The sequence below is a fragment of the Lagopus muta genome, chromosome 3 (assembly GCF_023343835.1).
Source record: "Lagopus muta isolate bLagMut1 chromosome 3, bLagMut1 primary, whole genome shotgun sequence".
Classification (NCBI taxonomy): domain Eukaryota; kingdom Metazoa; phylum Chordata; class Aves; order Galliformes; family Phasianidae; genus Lagopus; species Lagopus muta.
In genome coordinates this window covers 35,918,407-35,930,749 of record NC_064435.1, presented here as the reverse complement: position 1 = coordinate 35,930,749, position 12,343 = coordinate 35,918,407, and the positions used below count along the sequence as shown (strand labels likewise).

Below are 12,343 nucleotides of genomic sequence, written 5' to 3'. Positions count from 1 at the left end.
GTTCTTATTTTGCATATCTAGCCTTAATAAAAGCAGAAAAAGCTTCTTCTGAAGTCTATCAAATGCAATCTCACAGTAGGTGCTTAACAAACTCATTACCATCCTCCAATTACGAATAAATACTAAGATTATTGCTACTGAGAAATTCTAACATCTACATTGCTTGCAACAAAGCACTGAAAAGTCATGAAGAAAAATCGTGCCCCAAATGAGTTTTTTTGTTTGTTTGTTTGTTTAAGATCCTTCTGTTTGAGAAGCAGATTCAGTTAATAACGGTCAATCTCTAAAAAACACCATTTTCTACCCTTAGCTAACTTTTGATAGCAAGCCAAAAATTACTGAACAGAAGTGTACTATGGAGAGACCTACAGAGCAGCAAGAGTAACAAAGCAAACAGTAGTTGGCAACAACTGCAGCTGTCAGAAGAGCTTCAGACAAAACAGTATTATCAGGGTTTGGCTCCTGCTTCCAACCATGGCCTCATAATATATAAATGGCCTCATCCCCTCTGGGAAACCATCTGAGACAAGAACCCCTCAGACATCCAGATGTGGGGATTGAAAACTGTGCCTCTGCTCTCAGGAGGAGGTATCAGTCATGCTGGCTTGTCCTCAGTCTGTGTAACCAGTCAATCTTCATACCACTCATGCACCAAACAAGACCTGGAACAAGTGTGCCAACACCAACAATATCATCTCTGATCAGATTCTGATAGCTCTTGCTATACCAGTTACATCAAGCTCCACATCTGTTAGAGAGCTTCCAGATGTGAATGGGGTTCTTGCATCACAGGAGTGGGCTGACGCTTCCCCCAGCCTGCTAGTGCTAGGCAGCAATAAAAATCCAAGAAACAGGGCACTCTACAAGGATCATGGGATCATGAAAGAAAAACAGCACTTAGGCTGCTTTTGAAAATCCGGAAAAAGGCTACAGATAAACATATTTGCAGGTACTCAACTATTGTATTCACATGAATAAAGACACCATTCCTGCAAAGAAACAAGCTTATTTCTGCTTTCCATGTTTTCCAGATATAAGTAACATCTACCTATGTTGTCAATACATTCCAAATCTGCCTATTAGAAAGCATAAGAAACCAAGGATTATTAAGTATGTTTCTCTGTTTGTGAGGAAAAAAACATTTAGTATGATGGTATCTGGAAGTCTGAATGCAATCCAGAAAACAGGAAATGGATGGTAAAATAAATAAATCTCATCAATGTTAATCCTTCAAAAACAGACATGCAAAATGTTTCACCGCTAAAGAAGTTAAAAGCAGGCAATCTTTAAAATGAACTTATGAATCTGAATCTTTTTTTCCTCAACTGGAATGGATGCTCACCTCTTCATACACTTGCTTGGCATTGCTGTTATCTCCCATCAAGAGGTAACCGACGCCAAGGTCATTCTTGAATGATGTATCACTGGGAAACAGATGAACTAATTTCTGTAGAGTAATCAGGGAACTTCTCATACGACCTAATTTGATTGAACAAGGCTTCATTACAACAGTGGATACAAGTAATAGCAGTAAGATACACAACATCTAAGAAAACACAAATCAGACCCAGATGTTCCATTTTCACTAGAGATCACGGGGCAGAACTTCACAAAAAGCTTATGCAGACAGGAATATATTCAGCTGCTTGGTTGCCACAGCAAGCGTAGTTGTACAAGGAATATTTTAGGAAATCACTAGAATGCGTATCATGCAGTGTTATGGTAGCCTCTAGTGGAGAACAGTTCACAGTGTAGCTCTAACATTAAGCTCCGTTTGCTCTTTCATACATAGATAACAAAGCACTTAATAAAACCCGATAAACATATCAAAATAAACTTTGTCTTAATTAACTGAAGTAACTAAACACATTTTGAAATGCTCAGCTGTTCCACTGAAAGCAATCATGCTTCACACGTATGAAACTGAATATATGATTCATCAACTTCCTAAATGAGATCTTACTGAAGAATAGCAACATCGAAACAAGTTGACATTAAAACCCAGTCCACAGGAACAGATCTCTTATCCCACTGAAGTCTGTTGTGCTTCATGCTCTGATAAAAAGTTCTTGTACATCACAGAATTGAGATCTAAACTTTCAGATGGATTTTTTTCATTCATTGTTTTAGGACTTCGTTCTCAGCATTCCAGTTTCAGATTTTCACTCTCTGATTAACATAAAACAAATCTGGCTCATTATTAAAATGAGACATTCTAGTATTAAAGTATTCTCAACAGGCAGCTTTTTGATATACATCTGGACATCCAAAACTGACACACTGAAAACTGCAGAGAGGTCACAATGGATATCCCTTTGCCTCTGACACAGAATCACTGAAAGATTCATGCTTTAGAAATCTTGTTGATGATATTGTGATCATCAGGATCAAGTCCATTAATTTTTTTTCTTAAGAGAAAACAGCATTGTAAACTAAATATGTGAGAAAAACATGAAATTCAAGTATCAGTAGGCAAAGTCTAATCTACTGAAAGCAAGAAAGGGATGCATAATCATCTTGCATAATAATCCACCTATTTAAGACAATCTAGTGCCTTAAAAGGTTGCTGTAAGTAATCTCCAGAAGTAATGAATATAATCCTGCTCTACTTGTATTGAGTTGTCACTGTTAAATAGCAAAAATAGTTTTCTTTTTCAATCCATTAGCTAGTTGTTTCACTATTTACATTTTTTAAAGTGGGATTAAGAACATCAGGTATGGAGATTCACAATGTTTCACAATTTTTGGCCTAAGCGTCATTGCCACTCATAATTCAGTCTGAGAATAAATAATGAGCCAACTCAAGTAATGTTAGCAAACATAATGTGAAATTTTGTGATGGCAAAGATATACAATTACAATTCCTGATAGCACGTTAACAATTTCCACAGACTTTTTTTTTTTAGTTTTATAAAACTGCATAAATACACTTTTATACTTTTATTATATCTTCTTTAGGTTATACAATATACTATCAATTCAACTTCCTTGAAAAACAAGACTTTCCAAACTGTCAAAAGAAGGAATACTTTATGAATTAAAACATTATCCCCCAGTTCAATTCTGTTGTTCTCTATGTTTACTATAAGTTTATTTGGGGTACGTTTACTTCATGTATGCCATTTATTTCCCTGAGGTTTCCATCAAACTGAGTAGAATATGATTTTTTTTTTTCTTTTACACAACATTTTATTTATTTATTTATTTATTTTTAAACCATCTCCTTTCATAGCCTTGCTTGGCATCCTGTGCACTGCTGTCTGTAAGGCACCTTTGTTAGAAAAGCAATAGACACTAGGTTATAGCAAAATTTTTAAGAGTTATTAAAGATTTTTCATTTATTCCAATGACAATTCAATTGAATTTTTGCTGTGAAACCCTTCGTGATCTTCTTAAGTCACACAACATTCACAATTTTTACACCATCCACAAATCTTACCAAGGAACTGCTGCCTGTCAGCTTCTCGTTTCAAGCTCAGTTTTATCAGATCTGAAGGGACATTTGGCAGACTAACCACCTCATCATAGGTGTTGATGGCTTTTTGCAGCATCTCATTACTTCTCATTTTCTCAGCTAAGTCATCTTCTGACTAAAGAGAATTACAAAATTATTATCAGAACACATAATAATACGTTATTTTTCAAAACAATTTTGTTATCTGTAACAGTGTGGAAGAAATGTAAACTGTTGCCAGATTAATTTCAAATTAAGTCTCATGCTAACAGTAGCACGCAGATCAAAAGACACCAACAAATATTTCTTTCATATATTGTGACAAATTTAGTTTCAGTCTTTCTTAGAAAAAATAATGTAGAATTTACTTTACTTTTGCATATCTTGAAATAATACCTATCACATAACTCTTACTTAAATTACTTCATTAAGTTCAGGAGCAGGCCAAAGGATATATGAGATTTCTACTGTGAAAGTACAGCTTCAGTAAAGCCAGTGGGAACCCCTACTGATGTCACCTGTGGAATGTTATTTTTATAATTTGTTTCCACAGCTACATCTCAAGTCATGAATTTTTAATGAATTGTTTTGCATTATTTATTCAAAAGTATGCATTTTCATGTGATTAAATCATTCTTCCTAAATGCTTCTATTTTTATTGGCTGAAGTCAATTAGCAGAACAAGGTGTAGATGCATCACAAGCACTGATGAAACTGAAGCTCTTATTGCTCAATCCACCGTTGTATCGATCACACATTAATTTAAACAACTTCATCTGTGTTAGTTGTAGTAAGCAGCTAATATCTGGAATCTTTGCACTTCTGCCCATTACTTTCTTTCCTCAGGCTTTTTTGAAATTGAGTATGGAGAATACCATAAAACACAGTTCCTTGGTCCAATACCTGTTCAGTTACTTTCAAATAATCCTCACAAATAAATTATGAGATTATTTATTTTTCTGATATATGTTCACTAGTACATTTGTTTTTCCTTTTTTAGGTAATTGCAGGGTAAAGAATAGTAAAAACTAAGGAAAAAAAAATCAAACATTTTCAATGTAACATCTGATTAAACTCACCGATATATATGCTATACGTCATTATAAAGAGGCTTAAGATATGTCCACTCTTCAGCCCTAAATATTTCAACTATTTCTTTAGAATGTTTTTCATCTGGCCTACATGTAGTTCAGGCATTAAAACAAGGATTACTCAAATTTCTAAAAATATTAATTTGAGGGAAAAACAGTTGACATATAAAGCTATTAAAAGATGGAGAAAAGTGAATCTCCATGCTTTATTAAATCTAGAATCTTCAAAATTAACATATAATTCTGGTTCATGGTTCACAGACAAGGCAAAGTGCTCCTGTAGCAAACTCCAGGGCTCCCAAAAAATGCCTGCTCATTATGACTTCAGATCATGATCTGAAGGTCCGTCTCATCTTTATTAAAGTGGTAGATGGTGACTATGAATTGGTGTAAAAGGATGAATGCAGTTGTGTCACTGGGAAGAACTCTTAAAAAGCTGGCTTATATGATCTGTCCTCCTCCCTAAAAGCAGTGAACTTATGAGGACAGGAACTGTATTTTCTTAGATGTAATAAACAGATTCATTAATTAGGTAAGTCTTAAAAGCATAACTCTTTTTAGTCCATTACTTCTTGTGTTATGTCTATGTGGCAAGGTTTTGACTAGGGAGGGGACTGCAGGGTGGTCTCAGAGCAGCTGTCTCAAGTCAGAATTTTTCCCTCTGAGACAACTCAACATGGCTCAAAAACAGCATTATAAAGGCAGAGCTTATTTGCTAATGTGTTGGTTTGGTTTTTTTTTTCCCCTTTCTGTGTGTGAGTAGGGTGGAGAGAAGAACATCTAAAACACAGCAACCTTCTCCACAAGATAATTAAGCCCCCTTGTCTGGATTTTTTTTGTTGTTGTTCTTTATCCTTTATATATTCTTTACCACTCTACAGAAACTTCGCATCTTACTTTTGTGTTATTGACAATGCTTGCCTCTAGACTAAAGTTAAACAAAAGCTTATGAACTAACTGGGGAAGGACAGAATACTGGAACGGGCACAGTTTGACAGATCATGTAATGTTTTTCCTTAAGAAAATGAAATCTGAATGGAATCTAGAGTTCTATCATTAGAAAATATTTATGGTTCACCTATAAAACATTTATGACTTCTAATTCATTCATTTATGTACCTGTGCTTTTCCATATCTTGCTCGGGGGCTTTCTGGGTATTGATTTACCAGTGCTTCAAAAGCTCTTAGAGCTTCTTCAACTTTTCCCTGGAAGGCAAATAATTTTATCAGCATTTACATCTAACAAAGATGCTGAAGGATGCATGGCCTAATAGCAAATGAGTTTCCCCAAGTTGAAACAAAAAATATACAAAATTCAGACTGTGAATCTGTGAAAAACAATTTTCACTTATATTTTTGTTGGGATTACTTTGTTGTTTAAGAGAAACCACTGCCATTACTTACAAAGTGGTAACACTTACTTCCCATGGTTAAAGCTAATAAATTTTTTACTGTATTTTACTTTTGTTGACTGGAAGAAATGTCAGAAGACAACAACCTGTCTATATTAAAATATAAAGATTCTATGGATAATAACAAATTCCAAACTGAGTGCAACATACAGAAAAAAGTTTTATATACAGATAGAAATTTAATCTCCAGATATCTCATATGACTGGCTGTACCATAACTGTCGTTCTCTGGAAAATAGGATAGAGCCATCAGCATATGGATGTTTCCTCTGAATGTTTTGAACAAGTACATCCCTCAGGACTCCACATGAGCTCTGCGTCTCCTCCCTGTTCCATACAAATTTCACACACAACTATAGTAATTTCATGGCTGATGCTGACTAGCAAACTAGGGTGGAAGTTGAGAAGAATGAATGGCACTTCTAAACAGAAACTAAGCACTGTTGGCAAAATCTGGCATCAGATCTTGCTGCCACATCCAAACCTTACAGCTTTACGAATGAGTGATTATTATACATCATTGCCCTGCTATCCTCAAATATTACATACATCTGAGTTTTAGGAGGAAGTATTTCACACAGCGGGTGGTGACACACTGGAGCAGGTTGGCCCAAGGAGGTTGTGGATGCCCCATCCTTGGAGGCATTCAAGGCCAGGCTGGATGTGGCTCTGGGCAGCCTGGTCTGGTGGTTGGTGATCCTGCATGTAGCAGGGGGCTTGAAACTAGATGATCACTGTGGTCCTTTTCAACCCAGGCCATTCTATGATTCTACATTGTCATTATATTTACCCTGTTTCCTACAAGAAAGCATGATTGTTTGCAACTCACCATGAGACAAATACAGAAAAACAGTCAGCAAATTGATACCCATAGGCTCATCAGAAAATCAAAATAAGCATGTAAATGTTTTGAATTTTTGTATTTCAACACGTAATCAAGGTCCCCAGTGAAGAGCAGCAGTAGAAGCAGCATGATGCTAGTGCTTTGTGTACAATAGCCCTGCCACAGTTTTGCAGCCCCTGTGGGGCTGCATGGATGGCAAAGTAAATCAAAATCTGCAGTCAGTCTTCTGAAAAATCAAGACTCATCTATACTTGCAATGATTAGAATGCTTTTAATTTTTTACTGCACTGTGCTGAGTGGCATATTTCCTCATTGTTCTGTTCTCTGAAGAGACCAAAATGGCAGAACAAAGACCTGCAGTTGTTCTCCACACTCTTTGTTCAAGTTTTTAAGCTATTGAAATTGAATGACCTGATGTTACGGTCTTTGCAACTGGTGTGAAGCAGATGTTTCTGCCTCAATGCTCTAAGCTATACGGCAGCAGAGATATTCCTATGATGAATGCAAAAGTCCATCAAAAACAACACTTCTGACAAGGTTTTCACCTAATGCTCATGAAGCACACGAACCCATACCAAGGGAGTCATACTAACATACTTCCGTTATCTAAGTTCTCTAATAAAAGCTGACCACAGTGATAGATGTAACCCACATCCATGTGGCTAATTTAAACACCTACTAATAATATGAATTCAACAGTTAAGGTATGTTTTCATGGTTAAAAGTGAGGAAACACATGACTGGACATATACATCATTTGAAAAATATAAACTATCTGACAGAAATTAGACTTGAGGTACCAACGGTCACCAAACATTTAAATTCAAAGAAAGTTATACAAAATGTAATCTAGAAGTAATTCTCCATTTTGTTTTCTTCTTAAGTTAGCTGTTATTCACGCCCCCCATTTAGACTCTGAGTGAAACATTCAAAACTTACTTTTTTACGTAATTTTTCTGCAGCATCTAATTCGGCTTTAATGCTTTTATCAAACTTGTTTAAGAGCTTCGGCTTCTTCTTCTTTTTAACTGGAAAGAAATTAAAAATATACAGTTTGTTACTTCTTTCATACTTCACAGCAATTGTACTGATCAGCTTTAACTCGAAACTAACAGTGTGCGTTAGGGCATGTATCTTCAAATAAGGCGGCTTCAAAATACACTGAGAAGGAGCTGATTTCTTATTTATTAAAATCACAAAATCATGTATGAAAAGTAACTGTCAGTCATTCAGACTGAATAACTCTCTGCAAGTGAGTTTTTGATAAAAGCATTTTTCATCTTTTTCCAAAAGAAGAACTGAACAAACAATGTAATTTCTTCACATTTGTAGGGTATTTTGAAAAATACATTTAAAAATGATCAGCACGTCCTGATAAAGTTGTGACTACATGTACCTATTTATCTAAAGCAATTAAGGGAATTGACAGCAATCACAGAATTACTCAGAACAGTGAATTAAAAGAAATCATGTGCTCCAACTCCCTTTAAACAGCGAATGTCGTAACTGGTACATGTAATGCTAAAACCAAACACCATACAGATTAACATCACAACACTGCTGCAATCCTGTAGCAAATACTTCGGATGCACACTACAAAGTATTTTGACAAGTTGTCGATCTGCCTGAGGGCAGGGAAGCCCTGCAGAAGGATCTAGATAAGCTGGATTGCTGGGCTGAGGTGAATGGGATGAGGTTTAACAAGGCCAAGCGTCGGGTTCTGCATTTTGGCCACAACAATCCCATGCAGCGTTATAGGCTTGGGGATGAGTGGTTGGATGATTGTGAAGAGGAAAGGGACCTTGGGGTGTTGGTTGATGCTCGGCTGAACATGAGCTGACAGTGTGCCCAGGTGGACAAGAGAGCCAACGGCATCCTGCCCTGCATTAGAAATAGTGTGGCCAGCAGGAGCAGGGAGGTGATCGTCCCCCTGTGCTCAGCTCTGGTGAGGCCGCACCTCGAGTACTGTGTTCAGTTTTGGGCCCCTCACTACAAGAAAGACATTGAGGCCCTGGAACGTGTCTAGAGAAGGGCAACGAAACTGGTGAGGGGTCTGGAGCACAAGTCTTATGAGGAGTGGCTGAGGGAGCTGGGATTGTTCAGTCTGGAGAAGAGGAGGCTCAGGGGGGACCTCATTGCACTCTACAACCTCCTGAAGGGAGGTTGTGGTGCAAAAGGGTCTGGCCTCTTCTCCCAGGCAAATAGTAGGACCTGAGGAAATGGCAAGAAGTCATACCAGAGGAGGTTTAGGTTGGATATTAGGAGAAACTTTTTCTCTCAAGGGGTGGTCAGGCATTGGAATGGCTGCCCAGGGAGGTGATGGAGTTGCCGTCCCTGGTGGTGTTCAAGAGGTGCCTGGATGAGGAGCTACGAGAGATGGTTTAGTAGCTTGTGGCACTGATAGGAATGGGAGGGTGGTTGGACTAGATGATCTTGCAGGTCGTTTCCAACCTTGTGATTCTGTGATTCTGTGAAGGTTGAAGCTGTCCTACTAAATTTCATTTGCTTATTCACAAAGATTGTACAAAGCTTTAAATATAAAAATGTTTCAGGTTCTATAAAGTAAAAATAATAAAGAAGAGATACATTAGCATAGTTATATCTCCATTGATCCTTGCAATAATAGGAGACATTGAAATTTTCCAATGGATTAGCAACCAGGAAAGTAAGAAAATAAATGATATACCAGAGATCATTCTTTTTTCACAGTAAACCATTGCATAGTTCACTTTAAAGTACTCAGTTTGCTCCACTAACCACTTTAAATTTTCACTGCACCTTACACTTGAAATCAAGTATTTCTAGCCAGGCACAGAATGATGTACTTAAGGAATGTAATTATCATGGAAACAAGATGATAGAAGAGAAACTTTCTCTTGAGTGCTGCACAGTTCACAAGAACTAGCTCTCATTATGCAAACAAGGATTCCTCCACCCCAGGACCCAAACAGACTAACAGTTATGGGCAGAAGCTTCTGACATAACATCATTAGGACAGAAAATAACTTTTTTTTCCTAAAAATATTCCACCTCAGAAATAGCAATGGTATCTTGAAACCAAGATCTGACTTTCTCAAAAGTAATTGTGAATGAACTTAGGAGTAGTAGCCCTAAAAGCCATTAAAATCAAGACTCCCTAAGAGCTTTTTAGGTTGCTTGAGCTCATAGAAAATGTGGTTTGCTGTTAGAAAGAAAACTGAGACATTTCAATTCCACTGACTGCATAATCTAGGAGACATCCAGCTGAACATCACCACCAAGCATTCAGATATTGTTCCCTAAGTATGAGGCTGTACATATGAGAAACTATGTGAAAGAACAAACAAAAAAAAGTCAATTCTCAGTTCCTGCAGTATGAATAAAAACCTTTATCTAAAAGTGGCCAGCTGTTCAGAAATCTTGTATTTAATAAGAAAGAACAGCTGTTGGTCACCTCTCTAACTTTCAGTGTTGACAGAAAGATGTCCAGCTGCTTGATCCTTCTCAAGCTCAAGCATGGCAGCAGCGAGGTTTCTGTGAGGCAATGGAAAGAAGCTCTCCCCCCTCCACCCCCAAGGAGAAACTTACTGACTGCAGAACTGTGTTTTCCGCTTTGAGTTTACAAGAATATGAGACAAACAGCTCAGAAGAAAGAGCAAATGCAAACTCTTAGAAATCTTTTGCCAAAGAAATGACATCTTTTCTCTCATGTCCAGTTTTGGTGACACATGGAAAGAATCTTTTAGTCAACCCCCATTACCAAGAAGCTTTATTTTCCCATCTTCACTACAATTTTATATCAACTTTAGACCAGCAGGAGACCAATGTGAAAAGCCGGAAAGGAGCTGCTAATGTAAATATTATTCAGCTGCTAGGCACTAATATAACACAGCTAACATTATATAATGAGCAATTATTTTCATCTACTCATTCCACTTTTATGTTAAAGCATTCACCTGGGAGCTTTCAGTATAACCATCAAGCATTCCCCTCTATTAAGCAGATAGCCTGCTATCTCCCTGCAGGGGTATTTTAATAAATTATACATTGCCTCCTTCTAGTGTAATAATCCTTTAGCAGATGTGATCCAGTATATTAAACTCAGCGTTACGAAGAAATGAACTTACATGCTTTCAGAGGAAAAAAAAACCATGCAGCTTTTCTTCAGTAATTTACAGATTTAATCATATATATGAAGAAATGCACAATCATACAACTGCTAGGCTGATCCAAATCCGGTTAAGCACTGAAATGGGGATAATGCTTTCATATTTATCATACTATGGTCTGGTGAGAATACTGAAAGTTTCCAGTAACGGCCTTGGAGGTAAGCGTACGCTTGCTACCTAAGATTGCTGTCATGGAACTGCTGAAGATTCCCTCAGAAAAAACAGTTTCCACTTTAACAACCGTAATCTAGGAAAAAGACTCATCACGTGCTTCTTCTTCCCACTGGAGTATAAACAATGGGCAGCGCTGACAAGCAACCCCATTATCTCCCTCCTCTATTAGGACGTAGGGAAGAAGAAAGCAAAGCAAAGAGAAAACTACAACAGATGGAAAATATTTTCAAGGTGATAAGTTAACAGTCTGCAATGTTATCAAATGAAGGATAGCGAAATACTACATTTTATGTGATGGTTTCCATATATGAAGACTAAAAACAAAATATGCCCATAGTTTTAAACTGAAAGGCACTTTCATCACCAAAAACAAAGACAATTCTTCTCTATAAAGGATAGATAAATATCATTTGAAAAATAACGAATGCACTTCAGATACTCTAAGGCACCAAGAGCAGAATTAGCAAAAGTAACTAAGTGATTAATGGTGAATGAACGACTAATTTTTGAAGAATTGTTTAAAAATATTTTGTGTTTAATTGTCGGAGGTGGGGAGCAAATTTTCTGTCTGTTTTACAACATTTCCACATCATTTTACAACAGATCAAAAACAAGGTGGGGGAAAAAACTAGGAGTGATTTGCCTCACTGGAAGAAGGGTACATACCACCCATAAAAAGTAGCTACGTAATTTATTATTTTCATCCATCACACAATGGAATAAAAGGCTTGACATCGGTACAATAGAAAACTGGATTTGAAAATCTGGAAGTAGTATCTGTAAGTGCACTGGAACAGATTTCTGAGGGTAGGTGTGGAATTTTCATCACTGGAAATTTTTAAGAAAAGACTGCATAAGCATCTGCCAGGAATGACGCACACGGTTGAGAAGGCCACTAGGCAGCAAGAGATGAAGTTCTTGTTGATGGTAATAGGACAAAAGGGAATCATAAACTAAAGGAGGGTAGGTATAGATTAGATATCAGGGGGAAATTTTTCACAGAGGCGGTGGTGAGGTACTGGCACAGGCTGCTCAGATCAGTTGTGGGTGCCCTGCCTTTGGAGGTGTTCATGGCCAGGTTGGATGGTGCCCTGTGACAACTGATCTAGTGCTTGGTAACCTTGCCTGTAGCAGAGGGGTTGGAACTTGATCTTCAAGTTCCTTTGAACCCAAGACATTCTGTGATTCATTTCAGTACCTGAACTTACAGAAAGTTTTTT

General features: G+C 37.3%; 1 protein-coding gene across 8 annotated transcripts in view; it reads right to left on the bottom strand.

Annotated features, from left to right (window-relative positions):
- ASPH (aspartate beta-hydroxylase) overlaps nucleotides 1–12,343 on the bottom strand; it is a 103,865-nt gene that overhangs the window by 26,659 nt on the left and 64,863 nt on the right. For all 8 annotated transcript variants that reach the window (XM_048938757.1, XM_048938756.1, XM_048938753.1 and 5 more), the window contains 4 exons: nucleotides 7,741–7,829; nucleotides 5,665–5,751; nucleotides 3,440–3,590; nucleotides 1,343–1,479 (listed from right to left, as the gene is read on the bottom strand). In XM_048938757.1, coding sequence (XP_048794714.1) covers nucleotides 1,343–1,479; nucleotides 3,440–3,590; nucleotides 5,665–5,751; nucleotides 7,741–7,829 — 464 coding nt within the window. The remainder of the gene's footprint in view (nucleotides 1–1,342; nucleotides 1,480–3,439; nucleotides 3,591–5,664; nucleotides 5,752–7,740; nucleotides 7,830–12,343) is intronic.